General features: G+C 36.5%; 1 protein-coding gene across 1 annotated transcript; it reads right to left on the reverse strand.

Moving 5' to 3' along the window:
- Positions 1 to 60: 60 nt before the first annotated feature.
- On the reverse strand, positions 61 to 26771 carry SRP72 (signal recognition particle 72). The gene is made up of 19 exons (XM_082464482.1): positions 26291 to 26771; positions 24287 to 24407; positions 22118 to 22241; positions 20671 to 20814; positions 20480 to 20591; positions 18587 to 18618; positions 17184 to 17308; positions 17033 to 17090; positions 14603 to 14734; positions 13591 to 13719; positions 12710 to 12782; positions 10679 to 10743; positions 9297 to 9392; positions 8324 to 8427; positions 8119 to 8196; positions 7755 to 7892; positions 5244 to 5281; positions 2292 to 2451; positions 61 to 1480 (listed from the first exon to the last, which is right to left on the reverse strand). Exons 1-19 carry the CDS (start codon positions 26397 to 26399, stop codon positions 1303 to 1305), a joined length of 2016 nt encoding a protein of 671 aa, XP_082320608.1. The 5' UTR covers positions 26400 to 26771; the 3' UTR covers positions 61 to 1302.
- Positions 26772 to 27424: the final 653 nt, after the last annotated feature.

Here is a 27424-nt window from a genome sequence, read left to right on the forward strand (position 1 = left end):
ACTCTTGTAAAGGAGGAAAGTCTTTAAAAAAACTCTTTGAAGAAGTTTCAGTAGATATGGTCAGAGTCAAACACAGCAGCACTTTATTAACAAGGACAGAGCAATATGATCACAAGGAAATACTCATAAGTCTAAACTGAATGCTATCTTGGGCAGCATAAAATGAATACTAACAAGGGTAGGCATCCCAGTGTATCTGTCTCCCACCGGTTCAATGGGAAGGTGACTTGTAAGCAAGGCAAGAACAGAGCAACACTGATACCACACACTGACTACAATACTTCATTACTTTGAGAAGGGTAGTGAATGGTCATACCCCCAACTAGAAAGAGGAGTCATTTGAGACCTATCAATTGGGCCAACAGTTCTTTTAAGCTTTAATACTGCCTACTCCTGAACTCTAGTATTGACTTCCTCTCTATGTAGGAAGTCAATGCTCATGCTCTTGATAGGGGCTGTTTAAATCTTTCTGATTTCTGTCAAATCCATCTGACCTCAGAACACTGGGTCTAAGAGTCAACTTCCTGCAACATCGATGTCTTTCCCTTGAGATCTTTAATAGTGCTAAATCAGCATAATGTTATCATAATTTGAAAATGCCATGCGGGCACAAAGAAGTCCTAATTTATATACGTGTATATATGTATATACATACACATACTTTTCATTACTATATATACAGCATCCCATATTCCAGTATCACATGGCAGAGAGAATTTACAGTCAGAATAATCAAGACATTTAATTTAGTTTTCCTGTGGCCACTCGTGTAGTAAACTGAAAAATACCAGTGTACTAATAATAAGGTCCCTTTTTATTACATGCTATTTCTAAGCAGATATTTGGAATGCTCAGAAGACTCCACTTTCAGTCTCCTAAGGCCTCCTAAGACATAATTTAAAGTGGGACTTGATAGAACAAATATCTTTGCACTCTAGTTGAAACAGAAGTAGTTTCTGTTTACATCCTAGGAAACCTTGGATAACATGCCTTGTTTGTGAAATTGAAAAAAACAGCAGATAGTACACAAAGAGAAAGGATGCAACAGATATCAAAGTGGGTAAATGCCCAACTCTTCTGAGCCCTCCTCATCTGTGCAAAGCAAGGTGGTACAAGTAGGCCAAGTCTGACTAGGCAGAGTTTGAGGAAGATGCTTTTCTGTTTGATGCACAAGAAAATAATTTTATGAAAATGTGGGGATGGGAGAGGGAGCAGCTCTGTGCTTCTTGCTGTGTTACCTTTATTATGTTCCCAGTGTCACTGAGACTAGTTTAAAAATAGCCTGCAAAAAGAATGTTCTAATCACCAGCCACCTTTTCCACCTTTCTTCTTTTTCTGTTGCTGTTTCTTTTTTGTTGCTGGAGCCCCTGCAGGTTTCTGGTGTCTTGGGGGTATGATATTACTTGTAGATGTAGATGCTGTTGCTGCACTGCCAGGTCTTGGGGAGGTGGGTGGGCTGCTCACAGTTTTACTGGCATCCCTGAAATCATCAGATCAAGAAAGTGTTGGTCATTCATATACTCAACAAAGGAAAAGGCTATAAAAACGTATGTACATGGATTTCACTTTCCACCTCTCACAATCTCCCACACACATTTTCTTTTTCTTTCTTTCTTTTTTGGCCGTGCCACACGGCATGCGGGATCTTGGTTCCCCGATCAGGGCTGGCATGCGGGATCTTGGTTCCCAGACCAGGGATGGAACCCGTGCCCCCTGCAGTGCCTCTGAGCTCGGAGTCTTAACCACTGGACTGCCGCGGAAGTTCCCACAAATATTTTCTTTTAAGGTGCGTTCCCCAACTCCCTATCCATTTTTCTTTTGAATAAAATTTTTACTGCTTTATAATTTTTTAAAATGTAATTGATGGTACATGTCAATTTTTAAAAAGCTTAGAAAATAAAAAAACACTTTTAATGACCTATAATCCTACCATGTAGAAATAACTGATTTAGTAACATTTTAAATCCTGCTTTCTAGTCAAATTATTTATTTATATCTGTTTCTCTAGATATTTAGTTAGTTGAATTACTCAGTGTATATAGTTTCCTTTTGAAGGTACTGTAATCCTAACATCTGCAATACAATCCGGCAATTCTAGTATTTACAATACAACCAAGCCAGAAACAGCACGTTTTCTTTCCTTTACATAAGCATATTACATAACATTTATTAAAGATATCTGACTATACTTCTCATACTGAAAACATATTTCAAAAATTCTTAATGATGACCCTGAGTCAATCTCAGAAAGAAGCAACCTATGCTCTGAGGACTGGGAAGCAATGACTTACAGTTCAGATGAAGCTCCTGCAGTGGCTCCCTGGGTCCCTTTTCCAATCTGATCCTTCTTTTTACCCTTCTTTCTTCCTCGGTAGTAAGAACGTTCACGCATTGGTAGCCATCTTTCTGGATCTGGGGTCACTTTTGGGTCATAATTTTTAGGCAATTTTCCTGTGTAACAATTAATTGATAAAGAAATGAGAGCTCAGTCCATAATGTTTTCGAGATAGTTTGTTTAAACACTGTGTCCAAACCTGGGAATAAATAACATTAAAACTGAAATAAATTTATCTGAGAAAGTTTTATTTGTATAATCCAGCAGGGGAAAAGGACTTATTTCTAAGCATGACACAAAATTCAGAAGCCATAAAAAGATTTCATAGATGTATCTGTATAAAAAAATTTAAATTTTGATTTGGTAAAAGATAATTTTTGAGAGAAATAACAAAACAAGAAAACATTTGCATACTATGTTAACAGAGTGAATTAATATTCTTAATATAGAATGAGTTCTTGATAATCAGTAGGTAAATCATGTAAAGAAAATGGACATAGCTGTAATTAGAGTAAGCCAAGAGAAATAAAAGTCATTAACCACGTGAAAAGATGCATGACCTCACTAATTAAAAATAGTAAGGATAGGGAAGTTCCCTGGTGGTCTAGTGGTTAGGATTCTAGGCTTTCACTGCCGTGGCCTGGGTTCAATCCTTGGTCAGGGAACTGAGATCCCATAAGCTGTGCAGCGTGGCCCAAAAAAAAAAAAAAAAATTTAAAGGATAAAAAATTCTATATTAAAAAGCGTAATATGCAGTGTTTGTGAGATAGTGGGAAACTCTCAAACACTACTGGCAGAAGTATATACTAATATAGCCTCTGTAGAGAGCAAATAATTGGCAGTACCAGTCAAAATTTATACTTTTAGAAATTTATCCTGCAGAAACTCCTAAGTCACAAAGCTATATATGTGTAAGAATACTCTCTGTGATATTCTTGAAAACAGCAAATTAACTTAAATGTCTATCAATAAGAGAATGATTAAATAAATTATAGTATCCCCACACTATAGCAAGCTATAAAACTGAGTTAAAAAATGAAGTACATCTATATTTAATAATTTGGAAAAATGTCTGCACAATATAGTCTAAAGTAGAAGATTAAAACAAATTATCCTGATGATTTGTTTGTATCAGTTTTGTAAAAATATTAATTGAGCATGTAAATGTGTATGTGTTTCTACATACAAAAAAAGTTAAGTAATTATCTCTGGGAGAATGAATTTGGGGTAGGGAATTTTCCATTCTTTATGCCATTCTATAATGACAGAAGTCTGTTACTTTTGTTTTTATTTTCTTTTGTTTTTATAATGAGCATATCTCTTGTAAATTTAAAAAAATACTCATCTGGAAACCACGAAAATAGAAAAGAAACTGAAACTGGAGGTTACTGATACCTATAGTTAACAGCTATTTCCTTGCAGTATTACTAATAAATAAAACCACATGAAGCAAATACTTTAGTTTTTACCAATTTCCAAGTACAGTGATAAAAGTGAAGAACTAGTAAGACTTGTAGGTAAAGACGGTGGAGTGAATGGAACACTGGCTTCTGCACTATCCAAAACTCCACTAAAATAGTAATAAACCCATTAAAAGGAAGAATGGGAGAAAAGATATTTTCAGTAAAATTCTAGAAGCTGGAAAACAGATGGAGGAGTGGTAATAAATTTAGCAGATTTGGGAAACCTGAATCCTTGATTTTGCAGTAAGCAAGATCAAGAAGCAAACTGATTTATACCACAGATTTCCCAAAGACTCAGGAAACAGGTAGGTGGCTCCAGGGATATCCTCTGACTAGTTGAAGCCAAGCATGGTAATTCCACCCTCTCTTGCTATGGATTAAATTAGGTAAGCCAATCAATGCATGGCATTCCTCTGGTTAATGGTTCAGGGCTGGACACTGACCTATATTGGCCCAATCAGGTTAATGGGAAAGACCTGCCAAATGCAGAGGCTCTCTTTACATCCTGCTGGATATAAATGACAAGTATATGGCTCTGTTTCCAACAAACATCTGATTACTCTAATGGGATTCATTTTTGTGTACAGGAGAACAAAGAGATACAACTACTGGATAAACTAACCCTGATATAACCTTCCTCTACACTGCCAGTTTCATAAACAGTAAATTTTCTTAAGCCAGTTTGACGGAGTTCTATGGTACTTGTAGCCAAAAGCACTCTAATGTATAAGAGCTTATTACTGTGTGCCAGGCACTGTTCTAAGAGCTTTACATGTAGTATCTTATTTAAACCTATGAGGTGTATACTATCATATTCCATCTTACAGATGAAAAACTCAGGAAGGTATGTTAACCTGTTCACAGTCACAGTGAAAGAGCAATATTACTAGAGCAACAATTTGAATTCAGGCACTCATAAACTTCAGAATTGCACTCTTTAAAGTTACAAATTTAAGTAAATGTTAGCTATAGTCAAGACAAAACTCAGTTTCAAAGATATGAGAGTTTTTTTTTTTTTTTTTTTTTAGAATGTAATTTTTTTTTTTTTTTTCCGACCAGGATTATTTATTTATTTATTTATTTATAGCTGTGTTGGATCCTCGTTTCTGTGCGAGGGCTTTCCTTAGCTGCGGCAAGTGGGGGCCACTCTTCATCATGGTGCGCGGGCCTCTCATTATCGCGGCCTCTCTTGTTGCAGAGCGCAGGCTCCAGACGCGCAGGCTCAGTAGTTGTGGCTCACGGGCCTAGGTGCTCCACGGCATGTGGGATCTTCCCAGGCCGGGGCACGAACCCGTGTCCCCTGCATTGGCAGGCAGATTCTCAACCACTGCGCCACCAGGGAAGCCCGTTATGAGAGTTTATGTCTGAAGATTTCTATGTAAGACCAAACTCAAGCTTTTACCTTATAGAAAGAAATCTAAAGATTAAAAAAAAAAAAGCCTTACCCTTCTTTTTTTTCTTCTTTTTTTTCACATCTCCCTGTCTACAAAGAGAAGAAAAATCATTATCATCATTGTGATAAAATATTTATAGAGCATTAAGCATGTGCAAAAGCGTGAGCTGGGTACTTTATCATAAAGGTGTTTAAGATTTGGTGTCACCTCACCAAAGCTAATAAACCAGTTGGGATATTAATTCAGGTTAAATTTAATCAAGCTTCAAACACCGTACTTTTTGGAAGGTGCTTTAGAAAAGAGGGGTGACAACTGTTTTCAGAAAATAGATACCATTTACACTGGCACATATTAAGTCTATGTAAAAAGGTAAGAAATTTGTACAAGCACAAAAATCTATAGTTCTGTGCTAAGTTACCTTATTATTTGGCAAAACTAGAAAACAGGTAATTTAAACTCTTTGCCAGAAGAACATGTACAGGTATCATACATGCAAAGAATATTTCTGGGAGGATACGCAAGACAAGTAATATTGGTTGTGGCCTTGGGTGGGAAGAGGGCAGACAGGGGTGGGAGGAAGACTGTACTTTTTTAATCTTTCAGGCTTTGAACCTTGTGAGTTTATTGAATTTTTTAAGTAAGTAAAATCTTTATTAAGTACACTGACCAAAAATAAATAAATAAAGGTATTGAAAGAGCATAAAAAGTCAGGGGAATACTTCAAAATAACTATTAAGTACTCTGACAGCTACAGTAGAAAAGAGGAAGACATTAAAAAAATCCCTCTGGATATACTCATGTGATATACCTCTATGGGAACTATGAAACAGTGAACTAAAAAGATAAGACAGCAACAATGTCTGCCCAAATTTCATTCTACCAAGTCATTCAATTGTGAAAGTTCTTTTAGGGTACCCTGAAGAATAAGAAATGCAACATACAGCATCTTACTTTAGGGCTTCATCTCTCACTCAGACTATGCAACAGTCTTCTGAACTGTCTCCCTACAAATCATACTACACAGCCATATCTGCAATTTCCCGAAGACTCTCTGCCATGTCTTACTTCTTTGCCTTTGCTCACATTTTGCCCGTCTCATCCTCATCTTCCTCCAGAGTCAACACAGTCACCTCCTCCATGAAGCCTCTCCTAACCTCCCACCGTCCCCGGGAAGGACTGACTATTCCCTGTGGTGTACTCCTCTATGCTTGCACAATCACAGCACGTGCAACCTTTATTTCAATTACTGCTTAAGTATATTTCCTTCTGCTGGACTGAACTTCTTTTCAGGGCAAGGACAATGATTTATTTTTGTCACCAACATACTGTTAACTTCAAAAGAAACTACACCTTTTTATGTATCCAAAAGTCAACATAAAATAAAAGGTATTAATAATGCCTAATGAAAATACTGTGCTGAAGCTGAGAAGCTTTAAAGTCAATGTACATCTTAATAATTGTCTAATGGAAAAGATAAAGACGATTAAAGGATTAGAAAAGAACTGTATGTTCTTACTAATTACCCAGCCCTGTTTTGGAAAAGGAAAAAAAAAATACTGAAAATACTTAAATACACATTATATGAAAATCTCCTAAGACCTGGCTTGAATTCATTATTTAGGAGTTCTTGATAAGGCTTGAAATTGGGATCATGATAAAATGAAATTTGGAACAATGTAATATCTCTGAGACTCCAATTTCTTATTTAACTTTAAAAAATCTATCATGAGGATGGTAATACCTTTTTAACAAACACAGAGTTCATAATGAAGTCAATCATATACTGTTGCTGATATATATATTTTTTTAATTATGAAAAATCAGATTTCAAAAGTCATTCAAAAAAAGAGAAAACTGAAAAATTATGAAAGTCACAAAACTGGGGAAGTGCTATATCTCTTCCATTCTCTATTCATCCTGAGTCAAAAACAGAATCTTAAAACAGTTTATTCAGTAGGCCTCTGCTATTTTTGAGATGACAATGTATGAGAACAAGAAAAGAACTGGAATTTGACTTCTTATAAGTTATTGAAGCTGGCTAACTTTCCTCCAAATCAGCAAAATAAACCTTATCTGAAATTTGGTCTAGAATTCTAAATGATGTACTAAATGTACATCAATATCTCACAGGTAAATAAAGTAAGACACATCCAGCCTATGGAATACTATGCATAAAAAGAGTAAAATATGCCTACATTGAGAATATGGAAACATCTCTAAGACTTATTAAATGAAAGAAAATTCGAAGACAGTTAAATACAATATAATCCCATTTCTATAAAAAAAAAAATCTAATCTAAGAAAAGTATTTCTACATCAGCCTGTGTGCAAACACAAAGAAAAAGATCTGGAAGTAAACACACTAAATTATTACCAGAGGTAAACTGTGGGTGGGGAGGAGGAGGGGAAACAAGGACAAAAAGCTGGGCACAGCAAAAGAGAAGGGAAAAGAAACAAAGTGGACTTAAACTTTATTCACATGGAACTTCCATGAGAATGCATTTTTTATTCCTTATATAACTTAAAATCAGCATTAGTGAATGTTACAATGAAAAACATTACCCTTGCTCCTTTGGTTGACTATCTCCAGCAACTTTTCCACCCTTCTTCCGAATGTACGTAGCACCAGGAGAATTTTCAAGAGCCTCAACATCTACTTTTAGAGACATACTATCTGATGAAGGCAAGTGTCTACTAAGGCTGGGACAGAACAAGAGTTCAGGAACACAATATATATACATATATATGTTTGGATCTATCACTGTATTTTTCAGGCACATTGATCAATAAATTCTCATTTTGCTTTTACTAGTTAGAGGAGGGGTTTTGTTTGTTGAAATTTATAACAAAAAGCCCTGGTCAAAACGGGTAAGGGAAGGGATTTATTGTACTACTTGGGAGCTGTCTAAAACAATCAAAAGGATACGCTTTTGCCTTCTCAGGATCTACAAGTGAGTAAGCAGAAATAAGCTGTGCCAGGGTGTGAATATCTTTTGGATTTTGTCTAAAAGAAGAAATAAGAAAGTCACTGAACAGTTTATAAAACTGGAGAAAGTAACATAAACAAGCAAAATAACTCCCTCATATCAAATAAAACTTGGATTTCTGCACCTCCACCTTTCAGAGCTTACTTCCATAGCTGTTCTAGGTCACTAATTGCCTCCTTCTTCCGCCCATATTTGAGTTTGAAGTTTGCAGCTTCTCTTATCAAGGACAAATGAGCAGGAGATTTGGGCTACAGGTTCAATAAAGAAAGAAAAAAAGTTTTAAGCTAAATATCTAGCAAGTCAATGAAGTTATATTCATTAGATCTTTAAAATGGACCTATCCATTAGAGTTCTCATCTTAAGTTTTACTGAATGCATGAAACAACAAAAAGAAATTCACACAGACACACAGACACACACACACACACGGAGAGGGATAGACAAATTAGTACAAGTGAAGCCCAATGTATGAATTTGGTATACAACCCATCTCTATTTAGACTGTCTTGTCTACAACTAGAAATATTGCATAATCAAATCTTAAAGTTACGTCACTATAGTTCTCAAACATTAATTTGACACGATAGTTCCTAGAACACCGATATCTCTTCACTGCTAACAGTGCTAACAGTATTAATGCCCCCTGTGTGTATGTGTATCTGTAAGTTGGATATTGCCTATGCAGAGACCCATACTGGAAAAAAAGAAGATGTTCCTATTAGATAGAGATATACAATTATTCTATGTACTGCTGTTCTACCAATTACTACCATCCATGGGCTCTCCAGCCACTAAAGATGAGCTCTCTTATACACAATCATGTACAATTAATATTCTTATTTCTTGAGATTACACACACAAACACACATACATACACTCAGGAAGAAGCTTCAGAAAATATAACTGAGCTTTTTATTTTTTTTGGTAGCCATTTCTTTCTTCTAATAACTTTATTTGGATCTGGTATACTTAAAAACTGACTGACAGTCTAACAGCATTCCATTTTTTAAACAGCGAGTTGAAATGTTTCAGTTCTCCTTAATTTTGAGTTCACTGCTGCAGCTTTTCATTCTTATGCAAAAATGTACCCTCATAACATTTTACTCCATCTATTTACCTGATGGTTTTGATACCACTGGATAGCTTGTGTGAAGACCTCAATGGCACTGTCAATATCTTCCTCATGGCTGTACATTGTCACTAATGCAGACACCTACCCAGCCAAAGGTATAAATTAGTGAACAGAATTCCTCCTTCTCTCTCAGAATAAACTTTCTGAAAATGAATAATGTTAAAGAAACAGCAAATAAAGGTTGCTAGGCTCTGTGCTAGTACCTATTTCATCATAAAAATTGCTAATGCATAACTAGAAATACCATGAACAACAATGGTGTTTTCCAAACACAAAGGTGGTTATCTGTAAAAAAAAAATACCTCCCCTAAAGCTCATTCACAAATGGTTTGTTACCAGTACACCACAAGGTAAATACAGAAGTTGAGAAGAAGCACTTAGAAAATTAGTTTATATGATCACTGAGGTACACACACTAGAGAGGCTAAACTTGCATGTGGCCTCCACTACATGAAGCCAGTGAACGCTTGCCTAGTGTGCTGGAGGGACAGCAAAGAGGCCCATGTAACTGGAGTGGAGTGACAGGGGGAGGAGCCATAGGCAGATGAGGACAAAAAGGAAACAGAAACAAAAAGCCAGATCATTGAGAAAAATCAATAAAATTAACAAACCTCTGGCTAGACTAATTAGAAGAAAAAGATAATAGGAACAAAATGTCCTACAGATATTAAAAGGATAAACAGGGAATATCTGAACAACTTTTATGCCAATAAATCCAACAACCTAGATGAAAGATTATTGTTAGCCATATATTATATTTGATTCTAACATAATCACAGCCCAGTCTTAAAGTATGATTCTTCAAAAGAGAAAACACTACCATAATACTATTATACATTTACTGAGTGCCATTTGTAAACAAGCTGTGTTGGAGAATGAAACAGTCCCTGTACAATAAATGTACATACCACCACTACAGAATGTCTTTACTTCGAAGCAGATGTGCTCACAGCTATATTAGTGATCTAAACCTGTGATGCTTGAATAATCAGAGAACTAAAAACTAAATTCGTAGGCCATTATTACCAAATTATTTTAACTCAAAGAAATCACACTGAAGACATGATAAAATAATAGGCTAAGAAATTCCCTATATATGTCTTAGGATATTTAAGGTTGGCTTTCAAGTGGTAATATAAGGCCTAAACAGTTCCTGACACATCTGACTAAATAATAAATCAATGCAAAGCAGAGCATAAAATGTAATTAAATTTACACCAGAAAGCTATTATTTTAACTACAACTTATACATTTTGAATAAAGAAATAAGCAGAAATTAAAGTGAAAACAAAGAAATATCAGACATACCAATGAACTATTAATTCCGTTACTTTTTCAGTCTTAAAATATTTTAGTTATAAACTCACCATGCCTGGTTTATGCTTTAACTCCTCTATGCTTCGCAATATCAAACATGCTTTGGAAATATTACCTTAATAGAATAAAAACAAAATCAGCATCACATTGAAGAAAGCATCTCATGGAGGAAAAAAAAAGACAAAAAATTTAAGAGTCATATTTTGTAACATCTCTAAACACTCAAGCTTTGGGACCTTGGGAATAATGTATTCTATTTATTCATTTTACAAAGGAAATTAAATCCTAAAGAAACAATATATCTTGCATATGCCCACAAAGTTAATGGCAGAGCTCCTACCAGAAAAGAAGTCTCCCAGCTCCCAATCTGTTGAGTTCTATTTCTCCCTTTTCAGAGTGTAACTTAAAGGTCGGAGTCCTTCCCTTAAAGGCCTTGAAATTGTTACTGTAGATGTAAGTGCAATGGATAGTTTCCTACAATGTTAAAGTCTGATTTTCTACTCATTGCAAACCTCAATAACAAACCTTCCAAAGTCTTTAAAGACAAAACAAAACAATAACCATGACAGACTCATTCTCAGTAATATTAGTATGATAAATAATCCTCACAAAATTAAACTGAAAACTGGATGAGAAAAGAAGATAAAGAGGAAAGCAAGAAAGAAGAAAGAGAGGTGGGAAAAGGAAAAAGAAACAAAGGAGGAAGATAAGAAATGTGAGAACAGGGTAGCTATCAGGTATCAACCTGATTTTCATTACTACCCCACTGAGGTGCCTTTTTAGACATTTTTTTTCCTAATTGCCAACTCCCCTCCCCTCTACCCATGAACTTTTCATTTTAGCCATCACAATATCTAAGATTTTTTTCAATCCTGTGCACCAAACCAATTATCACCCCCATTGAGAATGTACGGTCTACACCAGAGCTGTCTGATAGAACTTTCTGTGATGATGGAAACATCCTCTATCTATGCTGTCCAGCTACCCACATGTGGCAATGAAACTTCTGAAATGTAGCCAGCACAACTGAGGAACTGAATTTTAAATTTAGTGTAATTTTGGGACTTCCCTAGTGGTCCAGTGGTAAGGAATCCACCTTGCAATGCAGGGGACACGGGTTCTATCCCTGGCCAGGGAACTAAGATCCCATATGCCTCAGGGCATCTAAGCCCATGCGCCACAACTACTGAGCTCGCGTGCCTCATCTGGAGAGCCTGTGTGCTGGAAACTACAGAGCCCACACCCTCTGGAACCCGCACGCCGCAACTCAGAGCCCACATGCATTGGAGCCTGTGTGCCACAACTAGAGGAGAGAAAAAACCCTCAGGCCACAACTAAAGAGAAGCCTGTGTACCACAGCAAAGAGCCTGTGCACCACAACAAAGGATCCCACGTGCCGCAACGAAGACCCAACACAGCCAAAAAATAAATAAATTAATTAATAAAATAAATAATAAATAAATCTTAAAAAAAAAAAAAAATTTCGTTTAATTTTAATTTAAACTTAAAATAGCTACATATGGATAGTGGCTACCAAATAGGGACAACACAGCTCTAGATACTCAACACTGGTTCAAAATTATAAACAAAAAACTGTCAGTTCTCTGTAAGATTCAAAAACACGAGTTCTCATTAAACTTCCTTGCCTCTTCTCTACCAAAGATACAGGTTATAAAGTATAAATGAAGAATAAAGGGCTAAGAAATTTTGAAAACTAGGAAGCAAAGTAACTCTTAATTCATGCAAATACTACCAAGTGACAGATATAAGCATTTCTACACATGACGTACACAGGAAATTCAAGTATAGAACAGAGGAATTCTATGCTTCTACAGACTTTCAAGGCATGGATTGAGAAACATTCTAACAATTTAGGAATTAACCCAAGAAAAGGCCTCCTAACTTATTACTAAATCTGTTGGAGTTCACACAATCTAGCTTCATATTTGAAACAGCATTATGCTTCACTATTATGCAAAAATTTTTAAAAATCACATAGTCCACAAGTACTTCAGAATCATTCCAATCATATGTTTCCATTAACAGGATTATTGTAATCATAATGAAATAATCATGAGTACCTTGGGAAATTTTCAGCTGTGCCATGGTCAGCTTAATTTCAGCAGCGTTTTCTGGATGCTGATCTGCAAATTCCTAGAATTTTTTTAGTTGGGAAAAAAAAAATCACATTTATACAACTAAGCACACATATTCTAATTACTTATTTCAGCCTCATTAAATTTTAAATCCAGTTTTGAAACATTAAACTTCTGGTTTCAGGTCAAAATTTTAAATTTGGAAAAATTTTATTCGACACCCACTTTGCTTAAGATTGTGTTCTGAAAGAAAGTGCAATAATGTCACGTTTCTAGGAAGTCGCCAGTAGAGAAACAATAATTTAAATTACTACATAGATTTTTCTTTTTCTTTTTTTTAAAGAAAGATACTCAAAAAAAATGATGACTCCTTACTGAGGATCCCTGCTTGGCAACATTGCCCCTCAGGATGGTCCTAATTTTATGCTGTCCAACTTTCCAACGTAGTCTACTCTCAGGAAATTTGAATGTGATTTAATGTTTGGTTTAGCTTAATTAAAAACCAAGTCAGTATCTCTGTAATTGTTTGAGGTTTTGGATTGGGACTTACTAGAAAATACATTATTGAAAAAGGGGCTAAGCATGTTCTGGTATTTTAAGTCTAAAACAAACCGTTAACTAGTGTTATATCGATCTCCAAATGAAAAGCATTCTTTGGAGTTTACAGCAAACATTTACTAATGCAAATTTATATAAAACAAAGCTGCGGCCCAAGAACTAACTAAAGTGACACTCTGGCATGTGTATAGTGGTATATTACCTATTAGTTTTCCCGTGAAATTTACAAGCTTGTAATTATAATAATGAAAATAAAACAAGGCTACAACTACCTGACATCTCATTAAAAATGCAAGTAATTGTTTTACCTGAAGCAGCTCTATTGCTTTTGTGTGCTGCTTTTCACGGCAGAGCTGGGCAGCTTGGATTAACACAGGAAGGAGATGCTCAGGACTCTGGGACTGTAAACTGGCAGATATTTTGCGACATTGTTCTGCCTAAAAGACAGTATTTCCCCCCCCCACAAAAATAAGTTGGTTAATTAAATCAAACATTAAGTGAATGACCAAAAAGAAAAGAAGGATGGGGAGGTGGAAGGAAACCAGTTGAAACAAAATAGTAAGTGAAGAACTACCTAGGGTAAGAGAGGTGGTTTACAGTATCCTCAATTTTTTCCTGAAAGAAAAAGATTTCCATTTACTGAATGTAAGCTATGAGTTCTTAAAGCATTTAGGAAAGAATAAGTCCTAAACATTCATTTGGATGCTTAAATTGCAGAATTTTGTTTAAAAAAAAACCAAAACACATCAAGTGTCAGCCTTTGCTTCTAAGCAACAAAATGTATAGGTATTTCTTGCTACAGTATTTAGGAACAACTTGACTCACGTCTAAATAATGAAAATGTTACTGCCTCTCAGTCCTCCACTGAAAACCTCTGCTCTAGAAGAGTACAAAATCGTAATTTAATTAGAATTTACACATATTGGAGTTAGAATTGCCCTTCTTATTTATAATTTGATGTGATTATGCACAAACTAAAATGAAAGATGGATCTTAAATTTATAATCATGATCAGCATCTTTGATGATTTTTCCTTTAATTCAGAGAAATTAGAAATAAGGTAATGAGAGAATTATCTCATTTATAGCCGTGAATAGTGTTTTCTTCCTCTTAAAAGCCACCACTGCAGACCCTTACAAAGAACTGGGCAAATTACTTACTTAACAGATAAAATCTATGATACATGACCTTCTGAAGACTACATGAGTCTAAGACAAAATATAAGCAAAAATATAAACAGACTGGACTGATACACCCATTAGGCCTCATGTGCCATACTCCAAAAGGTTTAGCCAGGGGAACCAGAGGTCTATTACCTACCTGGTTTGTGTACATAGCAAGTAAAGCTTTGTTAAATTCTATAGCTTGCAGTTGTTTCTTGGAAAGCTTAAACTCCACTCCTTCTGCATTGGTTAATTTCACCTTCTTCTTGGAGTCAAAGACATTTTGGTCCTGACAAAGAAAAGTTCATTCACCATTAACAGCAATCTCAGACTTCAACTCTTTTAACACTCCAAGGCCTTATTCCTCTTTCATTTCGTTATTTTATGTAAACACAACAAGAGAGCTTGGAAGATAATACACCTACCTGGCTGGGGTGCCTATGCTCCTAAGGTACATATAAATTTGGCTTGGTTTCTTGGTTTGGTTTTATCTTTCTACTATTAATTGCTTTTTTTAGCTTTTTGATGAAAAGTACAAAGGGACTGCACAAATCTTACAGTGGAAATTAGGACTACAAAGATACCTAAATTTGCAATTTCTACAAACTATCTTTAGAATTTAGATGACAAATGAGGAAAGTAACTTATTCCTCTCTGACATATTGTCATACATAAGCAAATGGAATGGAATAAGAATGGAAGACAATTAAGTCACATTGCACCCTGAGAAGGATAAAAAGGGCATCTAAGTGTCTACTATGTGCACAGTATTCTAACTTTGTTAAATATTCTTTGCAAATACGTGTTACCACTGTGCTTTTTAAACCATGTCTTCTACTAGTTTAAAGACTAAAAGGAGGCAAAGAAGAAATCTAAAATAAATTCTACTTTTTACTGTGAAGCTCCAAACCAATGTGAAATTATCTTAAATGTACAGCAAGAAACTGGCTTTCATATAAATCAATCCTCAAGAAACCATATTTCTAGTTGGTACTCCTATGTCACTATTTTAGTACTTAAACTCACCATGCATGCCACTGCCAGACTTCTCTTAAACTTTGCTACCATGGCACTTATTAACATTTTTGATTTTTCAACGTCTCCCACACCTTGATTATCATTCAATGTAACTTTTTTTTTTTCTTAACTAGCCAGCATGTACGTATCCTCACATCTTTTGCTCTCACTTTCCCTCCATAAGTCATTTGCTTATGCTGTTGCTTAACCTTCAAACCATATCCCTCCTTCAAGGCTCTACTCAAATTAGCCAACCCAGATCTTCCTTCACCAAATACTGTAGTTACAAAGTATACGACAAGAAATTTAAATGTGCACAATTTTTTTCAACACTAGATTTTTTTATACCATGTAATGATTAAGACCACGTTTCATATTTATTTTTGCATTTCCTATTGCATCCAGCACCATACTGAATAAAAAATTAGAAATAAATGTTAACTGAAGAAAAATTCAGTGTATAAATACATTTAGATTGAGATATTTAGTACTTCACATACTCTCCTCCCCACAATTATATATCAGATAAAAACAATTTGCCCTCACTGGCATTTCAAATTGTTCATAAACATAGGCAGGTACATTTTGCTGCTAAGAGTCAAATGCCAGCATCAATTTTTGGAAACCTAAACCATGCCAATGGCCTACAACATCCTATGTCTATTACCCCCTTAATGCCATTATCCTACATCTGAGAACCCTCTGAATTTCTGCTATAGGGGGAGAGAGATACCACACAGGCCTAAAAGGAGAGTGCATTGGAGTCAGAGACTAGACTCTGAATCCAAGTTCTACCTCTTACTGGCCGTGATCTTATACAAATCACTTAACTCCTTTTAGCCTCAGATTACACTCCTATAAATTGGAGACATGTACTGCCACCTAAAAAGATAATTGTGAGGATGAAATAAGCTGGCACTTGGAAAATCACATAGCCTATCAAAAGAAACTAAATGTTACTTTTCTAATTTTCTATTGACTTGAATTTCATATCTGAACTTGAAATAACTTCCCATTAAAACAATGTTCCAAAAGGTGGTTAATTTGACTAGTACAGTACTCTTTAGGATTGTTTATATACATGCTTGTAATAGTTTACACAGGGCTTACGGGCGGGGGGGGCAGAGAAAGAGAGAGAACCTGCCCATGCCTCCTCTCCCCCAAAATAAAAACCACTGGAAAGAGAAAAACTATATACAGAAGACTTGTATTCAGACTTACTAGATGAAGAAATCAAAGTCCAAACAACTTATATCTCTAATAAGTATTCTCCATATAATGATAATAATGGGAAATAATATTATAATTATATTAATATTGTAATTATATAGAATAATAATTTTTAAAAACAATGGGAAAAGGGTAAGATTTTAAAGTCCAGGGTATGTAACTACAAAATAGTTTTGTTATTTGAATATACCTTGCAGAATCATTATGAGAGTTAAATAAAACTCTCCATTGTGATTTTGCTGCAACTGGACTCTGTCATGGAAAAACTTATCCTAGAACAAGGCTGGGGTAATATGCTTCCAGCAAAAAATAGTGTAGGAAAACCATGGATATTCCGTACCTTGTTAATTGTAATGATGTTATTTGCAATCACAGCTAGCAATGCTACATCTGTTGGTCTGTAAACAAAAAGCAACAGTCAAAAAGGAATAAACCTTTAAAAAGAAAACTCATCGCCTATAAAACACACTTCATTTTAATAACCCACTTACTTTAGTTTTATTATCTGATTGTACAGTTGCAAAGCCTCCTCTGTACGACCCTGAAGCTGCAGAATATAGGCCATCTGCCCGTGGATGATGGCCAGTTCTGCCTGTGGGTCCTCTTCAGTCCCATCCTAAGCAGGAGAAGAAATTTTTTTTTTTCCTGTGAGTTCTCCAAATTGATCCACATATTAACCAAGTAATCCAAACATTCAAAAGATATATCATCCTAAAGAAGACATATAATTTCCAGGAATTTTCCCGTAGAGTCAGTTTGTTAAAATTTACGAATAGCTACCAAAAGAGGGAAGCTTAAATGAGAATGGCAAAAAGACAAATTCTGGAAGGACATGGCGACAAGCTCAGGAATACCATTCACTGATCATTTTTATTCTCTAAAAAGCTAAGACTAAAAAAAAAAAAAAAATGTAAAAAACAGCATACAAGTTTAACTTTTTCCAATTCCCCTAAATTCTGGAAACAATTTTCTCATAGAAACACATTTTCAAAATGCTTCACTCTTAATTCTAAAATAATTCTAATCCAAAGACTACAAAATTCTAACTAGTAACTATCACTGTACAAAGAACTTCAAAAGCTGAAACTAATTCTGTAATTAAAGTAGCAGCTCTCTTAACTGATACCCCAGATCAATCTATATTTTCCATTCCTTTGGAGAGGTTGACTGACGCCCACGTAGAGGGAATGCTCAAGGCTAGGAGGCTGCTCCTTTTTGCCATACCAGGCGCTCCTACTCTCACCTGGTAAGCATATGCTGACCAGGAGGTCAGACCTGTTTGTTTCCAATCCCATTATGCCAGTTGTGTTTGATAAAGAAATGATAAAACTTAAGTATTACAGTAAGACAAGAACTATGCGTGAGAAAAAAGAGACTTGCTTCAATGAAAACTATGTTGAATGCTCAGAAATATTTGACAAAGGTTAGTTCCTAAAGAAAATTACTATCTAATTAGGTATGAGCCAGAAAATGAAGGAAAAAAAAAAAAAAGGACTCTGTAATGAAACTAATTCACAACTGTCTTTAAAGTATTGTTACACTTAAGAAAAAAAAAACTGGAGATCATGACTGTTGGATTATGTATAGTTTATGTAAGAAATATGCATGGAATGCCTATGAATAGGACCTTACTCAAAGACCTGAGCCCTACATCTAAAACAGGAGAATGAATTTATATGAATTTAAAATGAAATGCATAAGGCATATAAAATTTTGTATTGTAATTTCTCACCCTAAGAGAGTCCATCAAATAACTGGTTAAGAGGGTTTCTGTGATTCCTATCTAATGAATCAATATCATTTCAAAAAGTCAATAAATACTACAAAGAAGGTTCCTACAAATTTATATTAGCAGAAGTGTAAAATCTGGGTTTAACCACAGTGGAATACTTACAGAGTCTTCTGATAATGAACGGCGGCAAAGATCTATAGGAGAAAATGGTTTTAAAATTAACATTGCTGGGTAACTCTCATTTCTTTCATGTTCCAAAGAACAAGAACTAAATTCTTAGGCAGAAGATTTAAGATAATTTTAATAACAAGCAAATTTGGAATTTATCGTTAACATCAAATATATTACATAAATATAATCAATCCTTGATTATTCTAGCTCTTTGGCATTTTCTTTCACTTGTAATCCCTATGTTAAAAAAAGTTTTTAAGGAAATTTAAAATATATAAATTTAACAAATGTTGACTGCAAAAAATCAATTACAGAAAAGTATAAAAATAAGGACAATAATCCTGCCACCCAAAGATAACCACTGTAGCATTTCAGCTATTTTTTTTTTTAATGTAAATGCACAGCTACATTTTTAAATGAAAGTGGGATAGTCTACTATTTTGAAACCTCCCTTCCCCCATTTAATATACTGTGGACATCTTTATGTTATAACACATTTACATCTACATTATTATTTTTAACATGATTATTGTTAATGACTGCATGGTAATCTATTCTGTGATTATAATAAAGTCTTCTAATAGGACAGAAACTTATGTTTCTAAATTTTTGTTCTTATGAACATCCCTTCAATTAAATTCATATATATATATATGTATGGATGTTATCTAATTATTCCCTTATTTCCTTAAATCTCTAAAAATGAAATTCTTAGATAAAAGGGTATGAAAATTTCAAAATCTGCTACACAGCACCAAACTGCCCACGGCAAAGCCTCTACTACTTTTACATTCATACCTGCAATATATGAGGATGTCCTCCCATACCACTGTCAATAGTGGGTATGATCCAGAAATTATAATTCTTAAACATACTTTTCTCCTCATGATGCTCTAACCTCTGCCCTTATTATTTTTATTTATTTATTTATTTATTTATTTATTTTTGGCTGTGTTGGGTCTTCGTTTCTGTGCAAGGGCTTTCTCTAGTTGCGGCAAGCGGGGGCCACTCTTCATCGCGGTGCGCGGGCCTCTCACTATCACGGCCTCTCTTGTTGCGGAGCACAGGCTCCAGATGCGCAGGCTCAGTAGTTGTGGCTCACGGGCCTAGTTGCTCCGCGGCATGTGGGATCCTCCCAGAACAGGGCTCGAACCCGTGTCCCCTGCATTGGCAGGAGGATTCTTAACCACTGCGCCACCAGGGAAGCCCCCTCTGCCCTTATTTTAACCATCAATATTTAAGAATAAAACAGACCCTGTTTCACCATTTTTCCTTCCCACCATTCACTGCAGTCCCTACAACATCACTTTTATAGCTTCCAAGGGAAATGTATGGAGAAGAAAGTCGAAATGTTTCAGGAGTTGAGACCAGACATAAGTTCTCTAATAAATTATTTTCTTTTTCACTTAATTAAGAGCTTCAAAGCATGCAGATATTGTATATGGAAACATACTAAGTGGAGTTAAAATGTGCTTGAATAGTGTTATCAATGCATAAATGTGGCACACCATATTGTTACTGTATTTGTGTACTTGTTTAATACAATAATGGTGATAATAATATTTACCGAATGCTTACTAACTCAGTTAATTTACATTTAACATTCATAGTAAGTTGTTCAAAAACCTACTCCTCAAAACTCAAACTTAAGGTTTGGTGTGGTTGAAAATGGACAAGTAGGCAGGCTTAGGAATAAGATAGTAACAGAGGAGAGATAAGAGTCAAGAACCCAAGAGAAAGGCTAGATGGATTTTGAGAAATTTCCACTGCATCAATAATTTCCATTTAAAAACTTCCCAAAGTTTTTAACTTTTTAACTTTTGGAAATGCTTTGCAACGTTATATGCACATTACATTTACATATCATTTTAACAAACTTCCAACCTTCAGCTTTTTGCAGAATTTTCATTGCCTGGTTTAGCTGGCCTTGTCCTATCAGCGCACATGCAGTATTGTAGCACAGTTCGTGTGTGCCTTCTTGGAGACCCAAGTTCTCCTGTCACAGAGCAAAATACCAGTCAAACACTAGACAGGAATATTATGTCATGGCTGTGTAAGTACACAGAGATACTCACTGGAACCACTTTTTCCCAGTTACTTTGAGCTGCAACAACTGCTGAAAGGTTTGTTTTTCTCTCCTCATCATAATCATCTTGAGAGTTTCGGACAAGATCTCTATACACAGCCAGGCATTCATCATAGCGTTCTAATCGGTACAACTGAAGAGATAAATAGCAAGTAAAAAATCAGAGAAGACAAATATTGTGTTACATCCTAACACCATATAAACCCTTTTTTTGGAACCACCATGTAAGAAACCTAACTCAGCATAACGTGGGCAATTAATTGTTTTTCCTTTACAATTTTTCAATTAGTTCTGTATGCTACTAATACTTCCCAAAAGTTACTTGCAATGAATCTCTACTATATTGCATATTTGTAGGCATGATTCAGTTAGAAAAGCCATTGTATTGACCCCCATCTTGAGGTGAAGTAAGTGTCTAAGTGGGTTGTGAATGAAAACCATTCTGTAGAAATCAACCGTTACCTAAATCTGACTTACAATTAAAAAAATTTCCCACAAGTTTACTAAGCCCCAGTAAACAGGAACAAAATTAGATGTTAACAAAAGGACTTACTATTTTCTAGGAGTTCATTATACCGAATCTTCATTTCTCTTTTCCAGAAACCAACTATTGTATAGGGTAGTATCAAGTATACACAACATAATTCTTGCTTATTTCATTCAAGTTGTTCTTAAAGGGCAATAAGAACTGCCACTCTGGGTCAATTAGTCTACATGTATGACAAAGATGGGTGCCCTTCATCAATATCAAAATGCTGGAATCTACCCTAAGCTAACCCAGTTTACATGAAAAGTTCTTCATAGACCTACAATCCATGAACTTGCCCAAATCTTTGTTAAACTCACACTACCTTTTGGGGACAATATATGCAATACATTATTTGCCCTAAACTGACATTTTAAAAAATTTTTAAGAGGGTTTTGCTAGTTCTAATATAACATTTCTGTCCTCTTATCATAAATAACCCTATTTTACATTAGGCTTAATTGTATGTCTCAAAACTCTTTTAGAATAAGGTATTTCCAGGGATTTCATGAACCATCTGAATTCATCCAAATTCTTATTCATCATGATTTTCTTTATTTTACACTTAGAATAAAATATCAGTTAAAAACTAAAAAGACTATTTCAAAACTGTGTAAGTATATAAGCTTACTGGCCTTCATCTTTCCAACTAAAAAGTCCAAATTTCATAGGCTAGTTCTTAATTTTCCAATTACCCTTAGGAAGTCATTTGTTCACAGAACACTATACATGCAATTGTTCATATGAAGATCAAGGAGAGGGAATATGTTCAAACCTCAAGAACTGGTTTGGTGGCAAGTTTTACGGAGCATCAGGATGGGCTGGGTTTCCTCATCCCTGCTCCTTGCTATAGGTAGAATCACGTTCACGCAGGATGACTGTCAAACAGGGATTTTAAAGCAGTAATTACCACTTGTCCATAAAGCTCCTTTAGTTTGTCTGTCTGCTGGTTGGCACTTTCTATTGTCTTCAAGGCATTCTCAATTCTGTTCAGCCTGTACTCACAGTATGCCTTCTCAAAGGAAAGAGAGTTACTGAAAAAGGAAAAACCCATGTCTGATTATTAGCTAACACTGCAGAGGACCCACTATAAGCCAGACACTGCTCTAAGCACACTTGATACATATTATTTAATCCCCTTTAACAACAGATGACAAAGGTTAGCAACTTGTCTAAAATCAGATGGCTCATAAGTGGCAGAAAATATTACATCCATTTCCCTAGGCTCTCTTGCTTTCATGGATATTCTTATTAGAATTACTGGCCTTTGAAACGAATATATAAGAATGAAATCCTGAATTAGCTAAAAACTGTTTTAGATAAAAGACAATCTGAACATTGTTTTAAATGGGTTGTTATAGAAGTTTCTTAAATCCATTTAAGAAGCTATAATAAGCCACATAATGCTGCTCTAACTTGTCAAGAAGCAAATTATTAGCAAAGAAAAAGTAACTAGAAATCTTAAAAGAACATAGCACTTGTAATCAAACAACTGGTAAACACACAACTACAAAAACACTACTTACATACAGACTTAAAAATTCATCTACATTAATGTCACATATGAAACATTTTGAAGTTTCAACCATAATCTGTGAGGAAAAATAAACATCAAGCAAATGGCAACATCCTTTATTCACCTAACAAAAAATTATTTGAAAATTTCCCTCTCTCACAAAATGGTCAAAAATCAAAACACTGAATTTTAGCATAAACATGTTTACTAGTAGAAAGCAGTGTCCCTTTTATTACCCTTTTATTTTTAATAAAGTTTAAAAATTTGTTTTTAATCTGTAATACATGCAGTTGGCCCAAGTAAAAAAACAAAAAGGTATACACTGAAAGGGTTTTACTCCCACTGTTATTCAAATCTACTCTGTTCCGCTCACCTCCTACAAGTGACTATTTTTACTCATTGTTTCTCCATCTATTGTTTGTCTTTGCAAATACAAAAAAATACACATAGAAATTCGTATATCCTCCTTTTCTTATACAAAAGGAAGTATACAATATACTATTCTGTACCTTATAAACATTAAATAATAAATATGCTACAACCTTCATTTCAATACACATTTCTTTTGGGGCTTAGGCATAACTGTAAAGAAAAATGAAATTACAGTACCAATTCAGATTATAAGTTCACGTTTCATGAAATGATAAATTAAATAAATAAATGAAAAAGATTAAGAGTAATAAAAAACTGCTATAGGGCTTCCCTGGTGGCACAGTGTTTAAGAATCTGCCTGCCAATGCAGGGGACATGGGTTCGAGCCTTGGTCCAGGAAGATCCCACATGCCTCCGAGCAACTAAGCCCGTGCACCACAACTACTGAGCCTGCGCTCTAGAGCCTGCAAGCCACAACTACTGAGCTCATGTGCCACAACTACTGAAGCCCTCGTGCCTACAGCCCGTGCTCCACAACAAGACAAGCCACCGCAATGAGAAGCCGGCGCACTGCAGTGAAGAGTAGCCCCCGCTCGCCGCAACTAGAGAAAGCCCGCGCTCAGCAATGAAGATCCAACACAGCCAAAAATAAATAAATAAATAAATAAAAAGTAGATTGAAAAAAACTGCTATATATTCTAAAGGCTGCTAAAGAACTCTGACACTGAAAGATCTTGGCCTAAAATCATACTCACCTACACAATTCTCAAAGGAGGTAGGCACAGAGGTCAGGCTAAGACTGCCATACCATCCTAGAGGCCTCGACTAATACATCCCTACCCTATATGTTCTGCCCTCTCTGTCTTTTTTTTTAAATTAAACTTCTGCTGACTTGTTTTCCCTATGTCCTCCAAGAAATCTTGTGACTCTTGTTTATGCCCCACATCCCTCCAGTTTCCCTTCTTCTTAGTGGTTCAAAGGGAAGACAGGGGTAAAGAAAAGGCTCCTTAAGGCAGAAAAGAACAAAAGTTACTATTGCTCTTTCCAGTTTCAGAAGCACCATTGGCAGGCAAAAGGAAAAAAGAGGGGAAGGAGAGAAAAAGGTCAAAAATCACTGAATAGTGGGGAAAAAAACATGGAAATGGTTATAGCTATGGTAAACATGCACAAACAACTAATTAAATCACTTACTTGGCAAACACTTTGGTGTGAGTATTGATGACATTCAAGGCTTCCTTGAAGCTTCCATTCTGGATAAGGCACACCACTTTACAGTGTAGGGCAGTTACATCATCCTTGTTGATCTGCAGTACTAGAGAGCAATTTTAGGAAAGCAATTTTTAAATCCATTCCCTTTCCACATTTCCCATCTCAGGAAGCCACATTTCCAATTTTATTGCAGCAGAAATGATTAGTCAGAACATTTTTTTTAAATGACTGATCTTTATTTTTAAGTTAAGAAGTGACAATAAGGAGAGTTAAGTTAGACTTTCCAGTGAGATAGCTTCCCAAGATGCATGTACCACAAAAGTAAAGTGAGATAAAGAAGCAAGAATGAAGTTGTTTTCTACTGCTTTTTCATCTTGCAATGCATGCTATATCCAACACATTGCATTACTTCACAGGGAAAGAAAAAAGTTCACATAAAACTTGGCAGCAAATGACTTAGGTTTGAGTACAAGCTTGTCACTAAATGCCTTGATCAAGGGTCTTGGACAAGTCATTTGATTGCCAAATCTCAACTTCCTGATCTGCAAAACGAGTATGAAAGCATTACCTATTTTACAAGGTTATTAAAAAAATTACATGAGCATATTTTGAAAAAAAATCTATAAGCTGTAAAGTATACAAACACAATTTGTTTTGCTGGCAATATTTCCAAACACCATTCAAAATTTCCCTTTTCAGCTAATATAACTAAAGAGAAGTGCAAGGAAGGAGTCAGGTGGCCAAATTTCAATGCTAAACAGCTGTTCAGTGTCAAACTGACTAGGATCACCCCCCTTGCTCGTGGGCAACTATAGGAATTCAAATCTCAGTCTAAGAATCAGAGTAATTTCTATCAATTAAGAAAATATATATTGGAGAACTGACAGCCCTTGCTGATTAAACAATTCCTGCACAATACTTACTACACTGCTGATTAATATTGGTTGCAGCCCTAGCAAAGGCCAAAGTTAATTCAAAACAAGTTTAAGAATCAAATAATTGTCATTAGTAGACATTTTCCTCAATGTCTGAAATCACCAAAAGTGCACTGTGGGCACAATCACTTCTTTTCACATTAACCCAGAAATAGTTTGTTGAAAATTCACACTTGTACGTTACAGACATACCATGTATGTTATTACTTCTTTCAACAGTCAAACCCTGTCCTGGTAATTACATTTCCAAATCTAACAAATACAGGCAACACCTTCAATAAAGAATTTAGCACGACAGAGAGCATTAAAAAGCATGGCCGTATTACAGTTAGGCAGTAAAGGATAAAAGAATATAATGAGTTGAACCTCACACCGACGACAGGTCACTCAAAATGATCAGTTACCGGGCAAAAAACAGGATTAACATTTGTCTTTGCAACGTTATTGCAAATGTTAGTGCTTTCACACACACATTTTCTGGTCTAAGGACGCTGGAGGGATTCAATCTGTGGGAATGACAGGCCTGACGTCCAGATCCAGCCCTTCCCTCTACCCTAAGTCTGTACAGCTTCCACCTTGTCAGCGCCAGCTTCCAAATTACGTGTCCCAGGCAGGTTCCTCCCCCAGCTGCGGCCCAAGAGAAAAAGCTCCCTCAGCAATACTGTCTTGATCACTCCGCTATAAGGAAAGCGAAAAGGGGGCAATGTGGAGTATTTGCGAAATCAGGCGTGAAAACAACGGAGTAAAATAAGAAAGCAGTTTGGAAGAGACGTCGGGAGCTGCGGTCTCTTTAAATCCCTCCCTCGCTTTCTGCATTGGGGGAAGTAAAGACGGAAGTACACGTGGCTCTAAGCCACCCAGGACCCAGGGCTGGCCGGGGGGAGCGGAGGCACTGCGACCCGCGCCCGCTGGGCGTTCGGGCCCTAGCGGCGGGCGGCTGGGGTCTCCCCTCCCGCTGTCTGCTCGGAGGTGGTCGCGCGCTACGGAAGGAGGCTGCATCCTCCCACCGGCCCGGGTCCGCCCCCGCCCCGGCGCCCGCCGGGACACTTACTCTTGTTGACGGTTTTGAGAGCGCGCGTGAAGTCGCCGTTCTGGCCATAACGGTTCACTTCACTCCAGAGCGCAGACACCGAAACCCCCCCACTACCGCCGCTCGCCATCTTGGCGGAGACGCGGGACGACCTCTTGCCCCGGAAGAGGATCTCGGAGGTGGCCAAGCGGAGAAGGAAGCAGGTGGTTGCTAAGCGTTTCGCAGTCGGAAGCGTCTTTATTCCAGAGTTGGCGTCAAAGACCGTAGTCTTCACTCTCGTACCTAGAAATTTGCGAAGATAGAGTCGATACACCTTAGTAGAAGGGGGTCTGGAGGAACGAGGCGTCGGACCCCAGGAAGGGGTTGAAAAGGATTCACCAAACGGATTCGGCTAAAAACAGCGTGCGTTTCCGGGGCGACCGCTGGGGGCGGAGAAGTGTCCAGGTCCCTAGAGGCGGAGCTGGGCGAAGGTCTATGGAAAATAAATAACAGGTCTCTGGCGTGGTAAAATACCAACTAGAAACCGTAGGGGGTCATCTGAAGGAATGGGAGAGAAGGGGAGGGGGAGAGAGACGGCTTCTTGCTGCCTGGGAATACTTCATAGAGGAATTGGTATTTGACTGGGATCTTGAAAGGTGATTAGGAAAACCTGGGGTTGGTTCTGGGTGAAGTTCAGTCAGAGAAGCGAATATGAGGAAAGGCAAAGAAGAAGAAAAGAATCTCCAAGTGCAAAGCACGTTTGGTGAAAACCCCCTGGCTACCCTTTGGGCTGCATTTCAGGAGCAGTTGGCAATAAGGCTGAAAGGGTGATGTGTTTTGGCGTGAGAATACCAGGTTCAGTTCCTGGCTTATGTGACGCACTAGATGTCTGACTTGTGAACGTGTTATCAGAGTCCCAGTTTTCCTGGCTGTAAAATAGGGATAATATGTAATTGTTCTAGGGATAAACGATACTTCCTGCATCCTGTCATAGTAAGCACTCAAGTAACACAGAGACATAGGGGATTTAGAGTTTTTCTAAGACCTTAAATATCAAGATGTGCTTGTCAAAACCGAGTACCTACTGAGTACTCTTTTTTTTTTTTTCATCTTGATATTTTGTTAGCACTTTTATGAGTTCATAAGTTTTTCATTAGAGTTCTGAAAATGCTTATT

Source organism: Balaenoptera physalus, assembly GCF_965194825.1.
Source record: "Balaenoptera physalus genome assembly, chromosome: 5".
NCBI lineage: Eukaryota > Metazoa > Chordata > Mammalia > Artiodactyla > Balaenopteridae > Balaenoptera > Balaenoptera physalus.

Excerpts from the sequence above, each read along its gene's own strand:
- SRP72 (XM_082464482.1), bottom strand. The coding sequence starts at position 26,399 with ATGGCGAGCGGCGGTAGTGGGGGGGTTTCGGTGTCTGCGCTCTGGAGT. Across the intron at positions 18,619-20,479 it reads AATTCTGCAAAAAGCTGAAG|ATCTTTGCCGCCGTTCATTA; the intron begins GTTGGAAGTTTG and ends TTTCTCCTATAG. Across the intron at positions 5,282-7,754 it reads AGTCAACCAAAGGAGCAAGG|ACAGGGAGATGTGAAAAAAA; the intron begins GTAATGTTTTTC and ends TTCTCTTTGTAG.